At 37.2% G+C, this 17948-nt stretch overlaps 1 protein-coding gene across 2 annotated transcripts in view; it reads left to right on the forward strand.

Annotated features, from left to right (window-relative positions):
• Positions 1 to 17948, forward strand: part of CYTH3 (cytohesin 3) — a 49142-nt gene that overhangs the window by 13917 nt on the left and 17277 nt on the right. The window contains exons 1-4 of one of the 2 annotated variants that reach the window (XM_057416870.1): positions 2349 to 2481; positions 12778 to 12860; positions 13405 to 13469; positions 13895 to 13961. In XM_057416870.1, coding sequence (XP_057272853.1) covers positions 2364 to 2481; positions 12778 to 12860; positions 13405 to 13469; positions 13895 to 13961 — 333 coding nt within the window. In that variant the 5' untranslated portion in view covers positions 2349 to 2363. Of the gene's footprint in view, positions 1 to 2348; positions 2482 to 12777; positions 12861 to 13404; positions 13470 to 13894; positions 13962 to 17948 lie in introns of those variants that run through there. The other variant, XM_057416872.1, reaches the window with a different exon arrangement.

Raw genomic sequence — 17948 nt, forward strand, 5'->3', positions numbered from 1 at the left:
AAATATTTGTCATAGCTAATGACATCTAACAGCCTGATTAAAAACTTGTAGAGCAGTGATTATTGTTGGCCTTTTTTCTTAAAGGATCAAAATACAACCTTTCAGAACTTTCTGGACATGAGATACTGGCTGAACATTTGCAGCTTCAGTTGGTATGGTACTTGGGTGTTCTGATTGAATTTCAAATACTTCAGCAAAGTTTTGAGATCAAATTTATTAAGACATTGAAGAGATGGTAGGACAGGTTCTGTAAGTGAAGAACCTTGGAGAAATAGTTTGTGCAGAATCTTGAAGTGGACTGTAGATTGGCCTGTCTTAGATGTATGCTGTCAGGATTGTTGGTGGCAAAAATCTATGCTTAATAATGTCATTACTTCTGTTACCAACTGTTTTTCCTAGTGGACAGAAATACTTAATTAAGAGTTTATTTGTGAATGGTATTGTGCAGATGTTATGTGCTCATTGCTGTGCTGTCCATGTTTGTGAAATATGGAAGAAACTCTAAACTGCATTAGCAAGTTTTCTCACTAATTGCATGAGCTGTGTCGTCAGAATTGCAGACACTGTTGCTACAGACTGCTTAACAGAAGTTACAGCTTGGTGTTTCTGGTTGCCCTAAAGCAAATTTGATTGCAGATATGTTAATACGAGTCAGGTATTTTCAGCCTTACACAAAGTTTGTATAGTTAAAGCTCATGCCAGGTGGAGCAGTACTCTGAATAAGAGACTTACCTCTCTGGAAATGTGCTTAGAAGAGGCTACATTTAATCACATTGACTATGAAGCTGGTATCTGTGGGTAAAAGCTAATTACTTTCTGTAGGTTTTATTAATTTAGGAAGTGGTATCTTTTATTGTTACCTTCTATGTCATGTTGTGGGATAGCAGAACTAAAGCATTTGGTCCCATTCAATTGTTTTCCAGTCAACAAAAATGTTTCCTATTTGAGCATGGCAGGATGAAGTGGAAATCTGAGAAAGAACGTTTATTAATAGGAGCAGCAGGAGCTGGTGGATTTAAAAAGAGGTTGAGGGTCAAATGCCAGTTGCTTAAAGTTTTTAAATCTCTATTCGTTTTCAGGGAAAATTATGAATTTTATATGCTCTTAATCAGAGACATCGAGAGTAATAAACTAAACTGCTATGGTCTTTGAAGTTGTAGGGGTATGATTTTTTTTCTTGTTAAGTACTTAGCTTAAAATGATTAAATTATTTGAAAGTAAAATGTTCATATTATTTTTCACTGATCTCTGGAAGGAATGCAGTGATTTTGCCAGTATTGGGCAGAAGACAACAGCTTAGAAAGGGCAGCAGACCTGGCTGAAACTGTTAGGGAAAATTTAAATGGGAAGAATGTATTTATTTAAGCGAGGTTTTGATCAGAATGCTGGAAGATCTGCTTGGAGTATGAAAAAACCTTTCTGTAACATGGAGCTTATGCCTGTACTTATCAGGATTCTAGCATTGCTGAATGTGCTCTATTTTGGAAGTATGGTAAACCAGATTTGGTATGAACTGCTGATGGTCTTTTGCCAAGCAAAGAACAGGAGACCAGGGGTTTGATGTTACAGTAAGTGGAGCCATCCAGCAAACTTCTTGTCAGTGGACCAGATAAAAAGCTTTTATGTCTGGATTAGTGACCTGTCAACCTAATTGTTTCATGGTGTGATAGCAACCCGACAGTTCACAACAGTTAGTTGTACTCTTTTCTGAGTAATCTGAAAATGCTTTACCATCTTATACTAAGTCTTATGATTCCTTCACTAACAGATCTATGAATAAATTCCTGACTTCTCTTAGTGCCATTGTAGGCCACAGGGCACATGGCCAATGGGCCTGTTGAGGTAATAGCAAGAAGCTGGAGCAATTCAAGCCTAAGATGGCCAAGAAGAAAATATTGTACTACCTGTAGTGCATTTCTCTCCATGTACTGCAGCTCAGTGTTTTCCATAGCAGGTATCAGGGTTACTTTTTTGGAGGAGACTGCAGGATTGCTGAAAACTTAACACGAAATTAGGCCTCACATTGTGCACAATGTTATACATCCTGGAATTTGTCTGGTTTGGGGGGAAAGTAATTGCTACTTGAGCAGTTATTTGATGAGTGAGCAGTCCCGTATGGCACTCTATACCTGCCTTTTGGAGGCAGTCTTTCAAGTCCAGCAGTTGCTCCACCACTTTCAGTGTGCGTATCTTGGAAAATGAATAAATAGAAAGCTTCTGCAATAAATACTGCTTCTGAAATTTAACTCCGGGGCTGTGTCAGGCAGGGATGATGGAAAGGAAAAGATGAACTTTGCCTTGCTTTTTCTGAAAATTGGATTTGTGTGCTTTAGAAACTGCCAGCAATCCTGCGTAACTGGCTAATGTGCTCCACTAATGAGCAAAGTACAGCAAGCAGCTCCCTTCTTGCCAAGAGTAGATGTTACTGGAAATGTGTAACAGAAAGACTGTCTGAACCCCAACTGTTATGCTGGGAACACAGTAGGTCTGATGAGCTGTGCCTGGATCTTGAGCAGGATTTGAGGGTACTGCTGGCGGGCAGTTGCAGGGGCTGAGCTCTGGGACCCCCCTGCAGCTGCTCAGTGACATTCCTGTCAATTTTCCATGCTGCTACTTGAAATGGATCTGACAGGAATGTCTGCTACTATTCTGGTGTGTTTGCTTTTCAAGTATTTTTTTCCAGGGTCTATCCTAGGAAAAAATGTAGGTGCTGGCCAGCCAACCATTTCCTCTTCCCAGAAACTGGGGTACTGTGGGAAATGAAGCCATTTTGTAAGGGCAAAGCTGAAACATATTGCTACAATTTGATTTTATTTTCTTCTCATAACATTTCAAAAGCTGAGGGGAACAACATGTTCTTGTTTGCATCTTCCTTTTCTGAGAGTTGAAATGATCTCTGCTTTCAGGAGTTGTCCCATTCTTGGTCCAGATGCTTAGATCCTGGAGCTGAAAGCAGTCCAGATTGGCAGCAGGACATCTGTGGTTAGTCCTGTTGTTCATAAGGACTAGTGGGAGTTGTGTGCCAGCGGGAGATGCAGTATCACTGGTTTCCTTTTCATCCACACATATCCCTTGGGATTGTTGGGGAGAGTGAGTGTCCTGACCTAGTTGACAAGGAAAAGGAGTCAATGGAGGGGGATTTGCTTAGTAGTTTAAATGTTAGTTTAAATGTTGCCTCGTACTCAGCAAAGTTGCTAGAAATCATCCCAAACCCTCTGAAGTGAACACAGAGCCTAATCCTGGTCAGTAGTAACAATAGTTCAAGCAGTTCAGCTTCTCTGTCCATATGAGTTTCCACTTTTTTGACCTGTTTTCCACCAGCAGTGTGCTGATAGCTCTCCCATGCTGGTCAGCTTTGGAGTACATACAGGACTACTTTTGTTCCCTTAGAGGAGAGCAACTTCAGTGGCATTGGTGGGCTGCAGGTAGTCCAGTGTTAACCATTTCCTATTTTACATGAAAATGGAATGTTGTATAACTCACAAAGGTGGATATTCTTTGCTAATTTTCTGATCTGGATTTCAACTAGATAATGGCTTGATATTATATAGTTTAATGTGAGTCTATGGAAGACTTAGTGGAAATCTGCTAAAGCTTGCTTACCTGAAGTTTGTAATTCTGCAGTTGGTTAAAGCAGGTTTTAAAGTGGTTTTTAATTGCTGTCAGCATTGCCTGTATGATCGGCTCCATCAGAAGTTAACTGTGCTGTCGTAGAAACCAGTCATGGATCCATCCAGTCCCTTTCCATCCCATTCTTTGTATAATTCTATGTAGTAATACACTACACTTTTATTGAGGAGGAAAATAATACAAATTAAAAGGCACATGATGCTTCTGTTTAATGGCTTAAAAGATCTTACTCTTGGAAAGCAGCTACACTTCCTAATATTTCAGAATTTTCCCTTCCTGCCACAAACAAGCAAAATCCACTGCTCTTTTGCTGCCCTTTGCACTGTAATGAATGAAGGGTTTCAATTAAACATGTCATATCTTAATATGTCACTTAGCCATGCTGTGCATACTTGGCATGGTGATCTGTTCCTTTCACCTTGTATGTAATGCAGGGGCATGGGGGAACCCTGGTTTCCTTCCCAAGACTCCCACTTAAGAGTGGCTGTTCTGCACTGCAAGTGGATGCATTGTATGCTGTCAACCCATGGTCTCTACAGGCATTATAAATGCATCACAGCATTATAAATACAAGCTTATAAAACAGCAAGACAGTGAAAGTCTGTGCATCTTTACTGATGGTGCTTAGCACTGTGAAATATCACATTCATCCCACATTACTCCGATGTTACTGTTTTCCCTACTGAAAGAGGGCTATGATGATTAGATGATAGTTTGACAGTGTATAGCTGGAACACTGTAATCAGAATGGTGGTTCATCAGATTCTTGAACAGTGATTGGTAACTGGTGCTAATGAAGGCACATGTTATCTTGGATAGTATTTCCTGCATCTGTGCTGATCTGTTCATACCCCTCTCCAAAATGCCTACCACTACAGTGTGCCCAATATTTCCCTTTATAAGTTCCATGTTAGCTAGCATAATTTTTTTCTGCACTTCTTAAATATGCATGGGCATGCATATTTTAACGCTTTATATTATTAATGAAAGTATTAATGTATTTGGGTAGGAGACTTAGAATGCTAAGTTAAACTCTGCTTTCTTTTCATATTCAGTAATTTGTATTTACATATTTTAGACAGAAAAGTTGGCCTAGAAGCATCTTCTGATCTTGAAGCAAGAATAGAGTGACTTCAAAAGAAAAATGCTTCTAAAGGGAAATCCGCACATATCTATTTTTAATATCAGGTTGAACTACTTTTAGGATTTAAAGAATACAGCCTGTAAAGGTGGGGGTTTGGGGCTGAGCTAAGCTGGTTTTAGCACTGGCTGACATCGAGGGAGTTGCTGTCCCCTGTACTCCCTGCTGCCAGTGTTTTCTCTTGCATTGGCTTGGGCGATTCTGTGGTCCTTCAGTGAAACCATTTGGCCTGCTAAATGGAGAAAAAACAAGCCCAGAAAAAAAAGGGATCCAGGCAGGATTATATATCCAGGACCAGCAAGTGGCAAAGTGATGCAGGAACATACAGGAACCAGTACCAACTTGCTAGCTGTGAAATCTTGCTCAGAGCTAGTCCCTGTGTGGTTTTTCTTCTTTCTCCTAAAGTGATGCACCTTTATGTGCTTAAAGGTGGTTCTTTTACTTTGTTGTTGCAAAACACGTGGTTTCCTAATGGAAATACACCAGAGTGATGAAATAAGATACATTATTGAATATAGGATGTAAAGGAGGTAAATATAATGTATTAGTAGTCTTCAGTACTGCCTGTTCATAACAGAGCATGGACAGTAAAAAAGAAATACTCAATAACTTAAACACACACTGCTTTCAAATGGCAAATATCTGTGTCAATGGTGTAATTAGGAACTAAAAATCAAGGTGTGTGTCTCTCCAGCTCTTTCTATTGGCAAATCTATGTAGCTAGGTAAAGATGTAAAGATTTGAAAGTTGTTGTAAGGTACCTATTTGTGCTTCAGTGCCATTAAGAAGGGCAACTAATAGCTAGCAGCAAGGGTTAGCAGCTCATGCAAGAGCTATGAAAAGCCTTTATACCCTCTTCTTCCACTTCACAGCTGTTGTTGCTCATGTTATCTACATGCAGTTTGTAAAGGTACGTGTGCCTCAGTTGTTTGCTGCAAAATCCTGGTCCATCAAGTTCAAGAAATGCGTTTACTGTGGTTTGTACTTTATAGACAGAAGCATATTTGCAGCAATGGCAAGCTTTGCCTGGCAAGGCAGCACTCTTCTGTGTGTGACAGCTGAAACTAAATGGGTTTTGGTAAAATGTGTATTGGATTTTTTTTTTTTTTTCCCTTTTTTAACTTGATACCAGTTCTTACGTGGACCCTGATTTCATTCAATTTTGGAACTACCTACTTTCTGCTTGACTAGGCATCTTGGCACTAATTAAATTATATATAGCTATTTCTGAGCAGGACAGAAACAATCTTACCTAACTTGAAGTAATTCTTGTGGATTATAATAAATGCTGTTTGTTTTTTTACAAGAGATTATTTCACACTTGGCAATGCAGTTACTCTGCTGTCTCTTTTGTATAGAGTAAAAATGTATTCCATATTTCCAATTTTTTTATGCTTTTGTTTGTTCTTTCAAGAACACCTGGATGTGAATCACTGATATCATTAAACCTACCTTACAGTACAAGTAAAGAAAAAAAATCCTAAAGATTTACTGGGTCATGTCACAGGGAAACAGTTTCCCCTAAATTCCTGAAAACATATTTTCATGTAGTAATAGGATTAATACTATTAGGGATCCTCCCCAGCCATATTATTAGAAGCCCAAAAGGACAATATCTTAACAATAACTTGCCTGTAAAGTATGTCCTTATCCTAGAGTGGAAAAATATTTGCAGGACTGTCTTGTGATGGTGTGATTTCCAGCAGCTAAACAATAACAACAATGCATGCGAGTCTGAGGTTCTCTTCTGGGTTTGGCCACTAATGTGTTTTCTGCCCACAGTGTCCCTTGTGACTGAAAGCTCTCAGAATAACTCTGTGAGCCATGGACTCGGCCATAAATTCCTCATACCACTGACTGCTCTTTTTCTGTATGTGAAAGGATGCTGTGTACAGGATTATTTGTCCTCTTAATGGAAGTGTGATTGCTCCTGTGTTAGAACATGATCAGCAGTGACTAAGTAGCAAAGATGAGTGCAGAAGGGTAGTTAAAAGAAGGAAGCAATCATATGCAACTAGTTTTACTGATTGGATTTAATGCAGCTATAGTTTGATTTTGCACTGTTCAAGAGGATGTCCTCCTACAAAAACTTCTGTGGAATTTTTAGTAGTCACAAGTGGTCACAGCTTTGTTTATACATCTCATCTGAAAGCTGGAAAATGTTCCTATAATTAAGTTGAAAAAAAAAAGGGAGCATGTAGGGGGAAAGAAAGAGGGAATAGCCTGAGAATATCCTTTGAGAAAAATGTCCTGAGACAATCAGATTTGTTCTGAGATGAATGTGTATTATTTTAAAGGCTAGAAGAAACATGTCTACCCATTCGGTGTATGGGTGAGGATAGGTTTGTTTAGTTTTCAGCCTTGCGATGTGTAAATATCTTTACACTTGCAAGATATTTCAATTGCAGCAAAATTAAATTCAGTCAAATTGATCTTTGCTTGGAATGGGAATACTTGAGACCACCAATTTTGGGCTGACACACAAGAAGGAAAATATCTGTATGAAACCAGAAAGTTAATTGAGCAGTAGGAGTTAGGGAGTTGTGTTGCTTCATAAGTGGAGTAACAGAATTAGTATTTTGTCTATCATTAGATATTGTAGATGATTACCTTCTGCTGGCTGTGGGTTATTTTACCGTGTCCTCCTGGGAGACTGAACTCCGACGTCAACTGAAGTGGTGGAGTGAAGTGGCTTTTCTTTACACCTTGACGGGTGACTGCTGATCCAAAGGCTAGTAAGAAAAAAAAAGGCAGTAGTTTTGGTCCATATAATACCATTCAAGAGGTAGAAAGGATTTAATTTTCACTGCTGAAAATGATTGATGTATATGGGGTAAGAACTTGGAAATGATTAGATTTTTGTCCCTTATTATGTGTGTTCCTAATTTTTACTAACCTGTGTGACTTTCTTTGCAAGTTGGTCTGTTGCAGTTCTTTCTCAATTTGGAAAAGGCCTTTATTTTTTTTTGGTGCCTGCTTGTTCAAAAATGCTTCTTGTGTCTTTGTAAATGTCAGAGTTGTGGACTGATGCTATTGTTTGGATACTGTACTTGGGTTGTCAGCAGTGGAAAATTGTTTAACATGTTTAATGGTTTAAAGTGACAACACGACTGCAAAGCAGTACACCAATTTCTGTGGCAAGCTACAGTTGGGTTTTGGTTGGGCTTTTTTCTAATGCATTTGGAGTAAACAAACCTGCATTGAAAGTATATTCCAGTAAGTATTAGTTTACAGGAAATTTATTTATGTCTAGGTCAGTTATGGTAATTGAAGAGAGATAGGCCAAGTTGGTATGTATTAATTTTTTTTCCTTCTTTTTTTTTTTTTTTTTTTCTGTTAGGAGGAGGAGGAGTAGCAACACTGCTTGGCCAAGAGTATAATTTGTATTTTCAACAACTTTGTTCCTCTTAAATAAAATATCATTAGATATACTGACTTTCAATTTAGTAGCAGCTAAAACTGAAGTTTTAGGAAAAGGAAACACACTCCCTGTAAACTAAATGGTTTTCCCACAAGCGAGTTAGATTAGAACATTGTCTTTATTTAAAGATTAGAAGATAGCATGAAAGCATACTGCAACTGCAGTTTGTTCACTATACTGAATTGCTTTTTTTCTTTTTCAGTATTTAAATGTTCATGTTAACTCCTCCCATCCTGTCTACTTTGTGTTTAGATTGGTGAAAGACAAAAAACTTGAAATGACTTAGAGAGGATAACTAGAAAATTTGTCTTACAGCACAAACACGGAATACATGTTCTATGAGCTCTTCTGCATGGGGGATTACATGAACACAAGGTTAGAAAAAGCAGAAGCGTTCAAGCTGCTGAGGTCATAAAGGTGGCTTATGGAAGGTGCCCTGCCAGGGCAGAGCATCACTTGTCATGTATCTGCTGTATTTGCTTAGGACTGTAAAGATGTTTTAATGCGCTGTTGTTATTCGTTGGCCATTTTCCATCTCCCATTTGCTTGTCATGAGTCTAATAATCAGCTTTGACACAAAACATCTCAACTGTGGTTTTCAATTTTTTTGAGTCAATAAAATGAATATTTTTCTTTTCAAACTGTAGCTATTAAAAGTGCTTATTCCATTTTCTAAGAACACCTGGCTACCGCAGCTTTACAGGTTTGCTTTCCAAAGAAAATTATTTTCAGGCTCTCCCTGTGTTGCATGTTGCATAAGGCACCTCATGCTCAAGTCAGAAGAACCGATTGCCATTTGCAGCTGTCACTGAAGAAACATTTTATTATTTAGAACTGGAATGTAGGATTTTTTTTTATTTTCTAGATGTTCATTAGGGATCAATAAAAAGCAAAGAACAATTGACATGAAAAAGAGTAGATCCTCATTTCTTAGTTGTAAGGAAAAGGTTTAATTAATGGTGGGTGCCCTTTTGTGTTAATGTGGGGGTTGTTTTGTTTTTGTTTGGTTTTAGCTGCAGTTGAGTATCTTCCACTCTTCCTTTCATTTAAAGTAGGCACATCCTCCAATATTACTATTTCAAAGACCTTTATTGAAATAGAGAAATATTGTTAAATTTTGGTTTAAGACAGAGAATCAAAACAGGGACAATAGACAAAGTCATGTAGCTTCCTGGAGAAGTTCAGCCTCTGAAGTTGCTGTAATGCCACATACAGTCTCTTTAAGAACCATTTTTTTTCTCGTGAGTTCATTTTTCCACTGATGATTTCTCAGTAGCGTGAACAGCAGCACTGAAGAAGAGAGTGGTGAAGCACAACCAATAGAAGGATGAGAACAAGGCGGACATCTTCAGTGTCTTGCACACATGCCAGTTTATGGTGAGGATAGGATGGTGCACTTAGGAATCATCCTGTCAAGTCAGTCATCCCTTCTCTGTGCTGGGAGTGTGAGTGGAAGTAAAATATTGAGTATATCAATAGTTTCTGGAAGCTGAACAGTATTGTAACCCTCACTCAGTTGCATCCTGGTTCTTTTATTCTTATCAGGGATACCAAATCTTTTGGCTCTGGTATTAATACCATTATTTAAAGATGTTGCATTGTTATGCAGTTGTCTCTTTAATACTAAGTGCTCTCCAAGTGCAGAATTTTCTTTTCCAGTAGACTTTCCTTGTCTTGCATCTGGTAGATAAATACTTGATGTTATTTCCTAATGCAAAAGGCAGTCTGACTCCATTTAGTTTATTTCCTTCTTGTCTAACAGTATCATTAATTATACTGTGAGGGTTGTTCTCTGCTGTGGCTGTGATCAGAGCAAAGGAAAAAACCACAACAGACAGTCTTTGGGTGCTGGAGGGAAAGTATTGAGGTGTTTGGTTTCTTTTCGTTGGTGGGTTGCCTGAGCATAGAAAAAACTATATGAAATCAACATGAATTGTGACAGCAATTTCACTTGTTCTAGATATTCCAAAACTGTTCTGAGTGTCAAGGATTTGTGATAGCAGCTAATCCAGAGATTTGATACCTCAGCTTGAAGAAAAATCAAGTACACCCTGTTAAATCTCTTTAATTCTTAAAGATTATTTTCTGTTTGGGTTCTGATTAGTATTTCCAGCTGCCAGCAAAGGTGAGAGTCACGAAAATGTCTGCTGTGGCAAAAAGTTGAAAAATTAAAAACTTTTACTAATGCTAGTAGTGCAAAATTTTAATCTAATTTCATCTACTGAAGTAAGACTATAGAAATGTTTTTAAATACACTTCAGCATACTTCCCAGCTAAGAGAGTGATTGATTATACACAGTTTGCCTTTTTAACAGTCGACGTTGCATAACAGTTGTAATTTTTTTAGTCCTTGGTTAACTAATTGGAGTATTTATGGTATGGGTATATACAGAGTGTTCATGTAGTCAAAAGATCTTCTGAGGTTTAAAGTCTTAAAGTATACACGTAGACAAAGATGTGATGGAGGCGCGTGTATTTATAAGGTTTGATGTAAAAAGAATCTTATCAGTATTTGCATCAAAGAACTTTTTAGGAATGGGTGGATTGGGTGGATTCCTGATGAGATGAAGAGAAAAAGTAGGTAAACATATTGAAACCTGGTATTCGTTCAACAGAAGACTGTTATTTCCTAAACTGGAAGTAATTTAATCATGTTTGTATCTGGAGTAGTTAAATGAGATCATTTGCCATAATTACTTCATGTCTAACAAGGCCTGTTGCCGTTTGGATTTTATATTATGATTTGAATCATGAAAGGAGCTTAACCACTGGATGTTGAAAATAACCAATATATTTCATTATTAACATTTGAATGAAGACTGTGTTTCAAATGTGGCTTTAAAAATCTATCAAGCCAAACCTTTGCTTGTGATCCTGTTGCTACAGTCTGTGACATGTGTATGACAGAAACAGCTTTAGCCATCCCAAGTGACGGTATTTGTTGTGTGTTGCTGCTGGGACAGAGCTCCTTAAATATCTTAATAATTATTTTTGTCATTCCATCTTACTGAGGGGTAAAAGGAGCAGCTGTTCTCTAACTAAGTAGCTATTTCCAACAAAAGTGGGTAGCATTAAAACTGCTGTTATAAGATCATCGCAAAGGAGGTGAATATTTGTGGTTAATATCTACTGCTGTACAAGTGAGCAGGAGTAATCTGTCCAAAGAAATTTCTTGTTAGGGAAAGCCTAATGGCTCAAGAAAAGCAGAGGGTTTGTGTAAATAACTTTTCACATTTGCTGGTTGTCAGGCAGAGCCTGCGGGATAAAGAGCTGATGCTAGAGTGAGTGATGGCCATAGGAGTGTAGAGAAACGTGTTTGCACCTTCAGTAGCAATAAATTTTTATCAGCATTTATATAACATTTGTTTTAGCAGAGCCAAGGAGAGACCTAAAATGGACTTAAATACTTCAGACTCACTTAAATGATGTTAAACAAAACCCACAAGTTTAAGAAGCACTGTATTAAATAATTGATTCTGACTGTGTGTTTATTTGTATATCCTACAGGTGGAAAGAATTTACTGTTAAGAATGTTAGTAGTATTGTACTTACCTGCTTCTCTGCCCTTCAAAGCGAGCAAATGAAGGGGTACTGCTAAAATTATGATGTTGTCTGAAGTCAGCACCAGGATACACCTCTTGTATAGAGCTTTGGCTATTCTTTGGCTTTTGACCATGAAAGTTAATTGTGTGTTTTGAATCATAATTAATTTACATAAATTTTGGCTTGTTATAGAGATAATTGGAATGAATCAGGCTTGAATATAACAATTAATATGTAGAGCCAAATCTTCCCACAGTTTCCTTTGTGCCACTTTAATGACAGATTCTGTCCATAGTCATTCATTCAGTTACTTTACTTATGATTTTATAAAGTAGAATTCCAATAAATTAGGGTTGTTGGTGTAGGGATTTTTTTTGGTTGGTTGGTTGGTTTGGGTGGGGTTTTTTGTTTGGTTGGTTTTTTTGTTTGTTTTTTGGTTTTTTTTTTTTTTTTTATTTTGTTTGTGTGTGGCTTTCCCCCTCCATCCACCCTGAAAATGATCACAGCTTAAAAAAAAAACAAGCCCACATGCCCTGATGATTTATGTAAGCTTATTTTTCTTAATCGGGTTTATTCAGTTTTCTGTGATGACGTGTATTTGGAATAGTTAGTGTTGGAAAGGACCTTAAGATCGTCCAGTTCCAACCCCCCTGCCATGGGCAGGGACACCTCACACTAAACCATGTCACTCAAGGCTCTGTCCAGCCTGGCCTTGAACACCGCCAGGGATGGAGCATTCACAGCTTCCCTGGGCAACCCATTCCAGTGCCTCGCTACCCTTACAGTAAAGAATTTCTTCCTTATAGCCAATCTAAGCTTCCCCTGTTTAAGTTTTAACCCATTACAAAGAGCAAAGAAGTTTTAAGTCTGAAGTGTACTGAGAGATGAATGCCTGTGTAGTACTGCAAGTTTGGTGAAAACTTTCCAGAACAGAGGTGGTTTGGAAATGAGGACTGTGCAGAAATTATTTGTTCTGTTTTCATATGGGATCATCTCTCATATTTGCAAATGGTAAAAGACTCTACATTTTGCTTTATTCCAGTGCCTGATGACCTCTCCATAGAAGAAAGAGAAGAGCTTTTAAATATTCGTCGCAGGAAAAAAGAGTTGATTGATGATATTGAGGTAATTGATTTATCTGTAAAGATCCTTAAAGGGCTGCTTCAGTAGATTAAGTTACAGTAAACTGCTGTATGAATTCCAGATGATGGTTTTAAAAGCATATAAATGGCTTAAGCTAAATTCTGTCAATGTATAGGATTTATGCATCATTTGTGTGCTTTTGAAAAAGATAGCTTTTGGATTTAATGTAGTATGTATCATCTGTATACAATTGATCTGTGTAGTCAAGAACTCGTTAAACAGCAGATTCGCATACAGGGTATAAGTAAGTGAAAAATCTGCATAAAGAAATCTTACACTGAAATTGGTTTGGTCTCAATGCTCTGCCATGAGCCCGCACTGGGAGTTCAGATCTGTATTTAACAGTCAAATCAGTTGTGGTAAAATCTCTAAGCTAAATATCTAAGGAAGCCACAAAATTCATCACTTTTCTTCAGTTGACTAGCAATTAGAAAATAAAACCTAATTGATCATATTAATGTAAGATAGATGATTTCAAAGAGTATCTTAATGTAGATTAACATATTGTTCTTCCTTCTTTTGGCAGAGATTAAAATTTGAAATTGCTGAGGTTATGACAGAAATTGATAATCTGACTAGTGTAGAAGAAAGGTAAGTAGTGGTAACATGGACACGATTCAATAAAACCTTGGAACAGGTCTTCCAGGAATTGCAAATGAAAATAGCTTTGTCACACTAAGTAAACCTTGGATCACCTTTATTTGGTCTGCTATAAAGTCTCTAAAGCCTGACTTTATCCTGTTCGGTTGTGCCATTCATTTGGTTAGAGAATATGTTGGATAGAACATGAAATATTTCTGATTGATAATCATACAGTTCTCTCAAGTTGGAATTACTTGAAGGAATTGAAAATAGCAACATAATTTTCTGCTTTATAAAAAGTGAATGTCTCCATTTTGTAATAGAAAATACAAAGTAGCCAAAATACAATTCAAATAAGCTCACCCAAAAGTTGCTGGTTTTGTAAAAGAGCAACTGATAACTGCTTATTGTTTCTTCTTTTTCTCCATGTGTAGCAAAACTACTCAAAGAAATAAGCAAATAGCCATGGGAAGGAAGAAATTCAACATGGACCCTAAGAAGGTAGAGCATGTTTGGTTTGGGCTTGGTTTTGTTTGTTTTGTTGTGGTTTTGTGGAGGTTTTTTGTTTTGTTTTGTGGGTTTTTTTTGGTGGTTTTGGTTTTGGGGTTTGTTTTTTTTTTTTATTTTTCAGGAATCAAGTTCCTGCTTGTAATACGATCTATAATAAATAGAGTTTTCTTGAGAAAACGTTTCTGGTAATGTAAGTTCATAGGCCTTATTTGTATATCCTGTAACACACTGAGGAGAGGGTTAAATTAGAAACTTTTTTTCACTTAAGCAAACCTTTTTTGATAATGGAGACTGTTTATCAACAATCAAATATGCCAGTATTGATTGAGCTGGCTTGCAGAAAGATTACTTGCACCTGATAGAGGTGTTCTATGTTGATATGTCAAATATCATTCTATAGGTGTTTTGATGTTTGGCTATTAGTGAGGCCACACTTTTTTTTTATGCCCTTTTTTTTTTTTTTCTTCCGAAATACCTTTCACAGGTTTTTTAATTTGTTCTCATCCAGGCTTTTATATTTGCATATCTAAATTCTGTTTGTGGAAAAGGCATGTATGAATATCTGTTTCTATAAATATATAGGTGTACCTATATGTCTTGTACAAACACCTACAGGTAGAAATTTGGTTACCAGTTTGAAGAAGTCTGCTGTGCATTTGGCCAAGAAATAGTTCATTTCTCTGGAGTACCTGTACTTTTCATGAATAGTTGTTAATTTTCAGGAAAATTCAGGGACATTCTCTTACAGACCTCTCCTGATAGATTTAAAAGAGGTGCTTTGACGTAATTGACCTTTAGTCTTGTCTTTACTTTTCATTTTACATTTTCCTTGTTTTGTTTTACTGTTTTGTTTTGTTTGTGGTTAAGATTCCATTTTGAATTTGTGAGGAGTCTTCTTTGAGGTCTTCTTGGAAATTGTTTAGCATTTGGTTTTCTGTATTAGTTCTTGACATGCTTTCTTCCAAATTGTATTGAATTCAGTTACATTTTGGTGGCTTTTCTGTAATGTTCTGTACAGGGAGGGCTGCTATTCTTCAGGCTGTTTTTAGTTTACCAGAAACACTCAAGTGCTTCGAGATATGAAACTCTTTTTCAAGCTACTGACCATGTCTTGTGTTTTTCTTTTCCATTTGGTGACTGTCTAACTTCTATTCTGCTGAGGGCAGAATACCCCCAAATATCCTGGTAGTTAGCTGTTGTTCCCCAGCTCTTTCACGTCCTAGAAGTTTGTGGCAAAGTCACAGGATGATGTCAGATGCTTTCATTCCAGTGTTAACTATTTTTGTTACTGTGCTTGCTGGGCGAAATTATTTCTATAAATAGATGCTGTGGCCACATTACTACTGTAGCATAATCTAAATGTGGTAGACTTACAGTGGTAAGTCTACTACTTGCTTAATAATGTCTGTGAATCAGTGGTGGCCTGCAGTAGCTGGCTGCTCTAAAGCTAGATCATCTTGTTTGCAGCTACTCCTTTAAATTACAGGCAGCCAAAATGTATGTCCTTGTAGTATTGAGAGAATTAACTTGGGGTCATTGTGAAAAGGGTGGTTTTCATTCATAAAGGAAGGGAAGATGGTCTCTAGAGTTAGGAATGTGAAAGAACTGGGGTAATAATACATGCACTGAATCCTCCAATTTCTCTTCTTTAAAAGCAAACAACGGAGGTCTAATGTTTTCAATTAGCAGGAGCATAGTGAGGTAATTTTCTTTTACCACTTTTGTTTGAAGACCTTTACGTGTTCTGGTGTGTACATAGAGAAATTCTCCCTCTTCCCCACACCCAGAAAACCCTCATTCAACATGGCTGTGCTTAATACAATTATGTGATGTAATATCACATACCTTGCTGTTTGGATTTGGTTAGCCAAGTGCAGGAAGGGCTGTAATGGTAAAGTTTGTAAAACATTTCAAGAATCCTTGCACAGAGGACATAAAGCTGTGCTTGAAATTCGCAGTACTGGAAATCAGTGCTTCCTGCATTGGGCCCAGAAACTGGAATCCCTGTGACAAAAGTAGGGTTTAAATAACTGCAAAATTTGTAATCAAGTTACTGTAAAACCTATAAAATTCAAAGCAGATTTCATTGAAATCTGACTTTAGAAAAGCAATGTAATACCTGTGGTGAATGTTGAATATTTCTGTCGCTATGAATTTTGTGTGGGGAGATCGAACTAGTGCAGCTCTCTTCAGTCTCCTGTCAGTCTGCAGAAAGAAAATTTGCATCAAGACGAAAGCGTAGGAGTTGATGGGGGTTTGGCTGGCCTATTTTACCATTTATTCCAGACGCTGGAGTTGTTGTCCCAGACAGATCCCTTTTCTTGTCTATTTGACTTCCGGTTCTTTAACATCTTAAGGATTTAAAAAAATAAAATCCAGAAAATGAAAGATTATGTTGATTTTTTTTATTTTTTTTTTTGGGGGGGGGGATAGTATGTTAAAGTGCTTCTGTGCACAGAATTTTTATTTTCCATGCTTCTAGTCATATCCATTCCAGTAACCTGTACAATGTTTTTAAAACTACTTTAGTCAGTCTAAGTGTTAATAATATGCTCCAGGTGTTGAAAGCGGGAATCTGCAACTGCCATTTCTGGTATTTAAGGAAGTTTCTCTGTTGGTGACAGAGCTGAGAGCTTAATGAATAACTTGGTATGGGAAAAAACATAATGTTTCATATTGAGATGATTTTTCTGTCCAAATATTTAGTTATCAAATAAACTTTGAAGGGGTCATTTCTGAGGGAAGCTTGAGTATTTCTGCTTCAAGATAAAATGGATGTACTCTTTGAAACAAAATCATGTCTGTTCTGAAATGACTTATCAAAATACTAAGTTGTCAGAGTACTGGCCTGTCACTGAAATCAAGTTTTCAGATGGTGATAAAATTATTTTGAGAAAATTGTGTTCCAGAATTAATTTTTTTTTTTTTTTCCTTGAAAGCTTTGAGCCTTGTAACATCACAGTGCATTTTCTTTGTTAAATTAGGTCAGTAAATTGACTTTATTATCTCAGGCAGGTAACAATTTCATTATAAAAAAACCCAGAATCAACCAAATAGAAGGATAATTACTTTTTTGAATGTTACTGCAGGGTCTCCTGTGCTATATCAAAAAATAATGGGAGTCTTCCCAGTTGTAATGAGATAAACCTATTCAATTTGCAGAAATTGGGAAACTTCTAGTATTTCTGAAATTATGAAATATTCTGTTAGAAAATATTTGGAATAATTTGTTCAGCTCTTCTGACATATTTGGAATCCAAGGCATTAAGATTACTTACAAATGCCATTTCTACTTTTCACTAGCATGTCATTAACAGTTTTAAGAAGCACGCAGGAATAGCTTTGTTGGGGCGTGTGGTGGGGAAGAAAAGAGCACTGTGTCTTTATGACCTGCTGAGTGTTGGAATAACATCCCTTCCATCCTTTATGTAATCTTTATGTAACTTCTAGTTTCCTTTCTTTACCACTTTGCAGTTCTCTGGGCATCCCTAGAATGTACCAGTTATAGGGCCAGTAATTTATGGAGGCATAGGAGTCCAGGGACTTGATCAAGTACCCACTGAGGGGCAGGGTAAGATTCTCCTCCTGGCTTTGGTAGAAGCTCCGTGGTAGAAGCTTGACTGGTTTGTGAATAGTCTAGTTCAAGTCCTCTGTGAATAGTTTAGTTCCAGCACAACCAGAAGTCGCTGATAAACTGTTTTAAACTGGTTTTAATATCTTCAGCCGCAACTTCTACTGCAAGAAATGGCTTGATGTATTGGGTTGCAGTTTGTAGATTATAACAGATGCTTTATTTTGTGTCATGGTGGTAATTAGGTTATTGCTATGAGACATTTATACAATATTATGAACAGGCCAACTCAGGCAGTAACTCTGAAGAGCAATGTGGAATCATTATTCAGTTAATGTTTAATATTTCTATTGTTGAGGGATTCAAACTGCCACCTAGTACATCTAGCTTTTTTAAAATGAATACTT

Source organism: Pezoporus wallicus, unplaced genomic scaffold, assembly GCF_028554395.1.
Source record: "Pezoporus wallicus isolate ANWC-B61680 ecotype Strahan unplaced genomic scaffold, APGP_CSIRO_Pwel_v1 scaffold_7392, whole genome shotgun sequence".
In the NCBI taxonomy this organism is placed as follows: Eukaryota; Metazoa; Chordata; class Aves; order Psittaciformes; family Psittacidae; genus Pezoporus; species Pezoporus wallicus.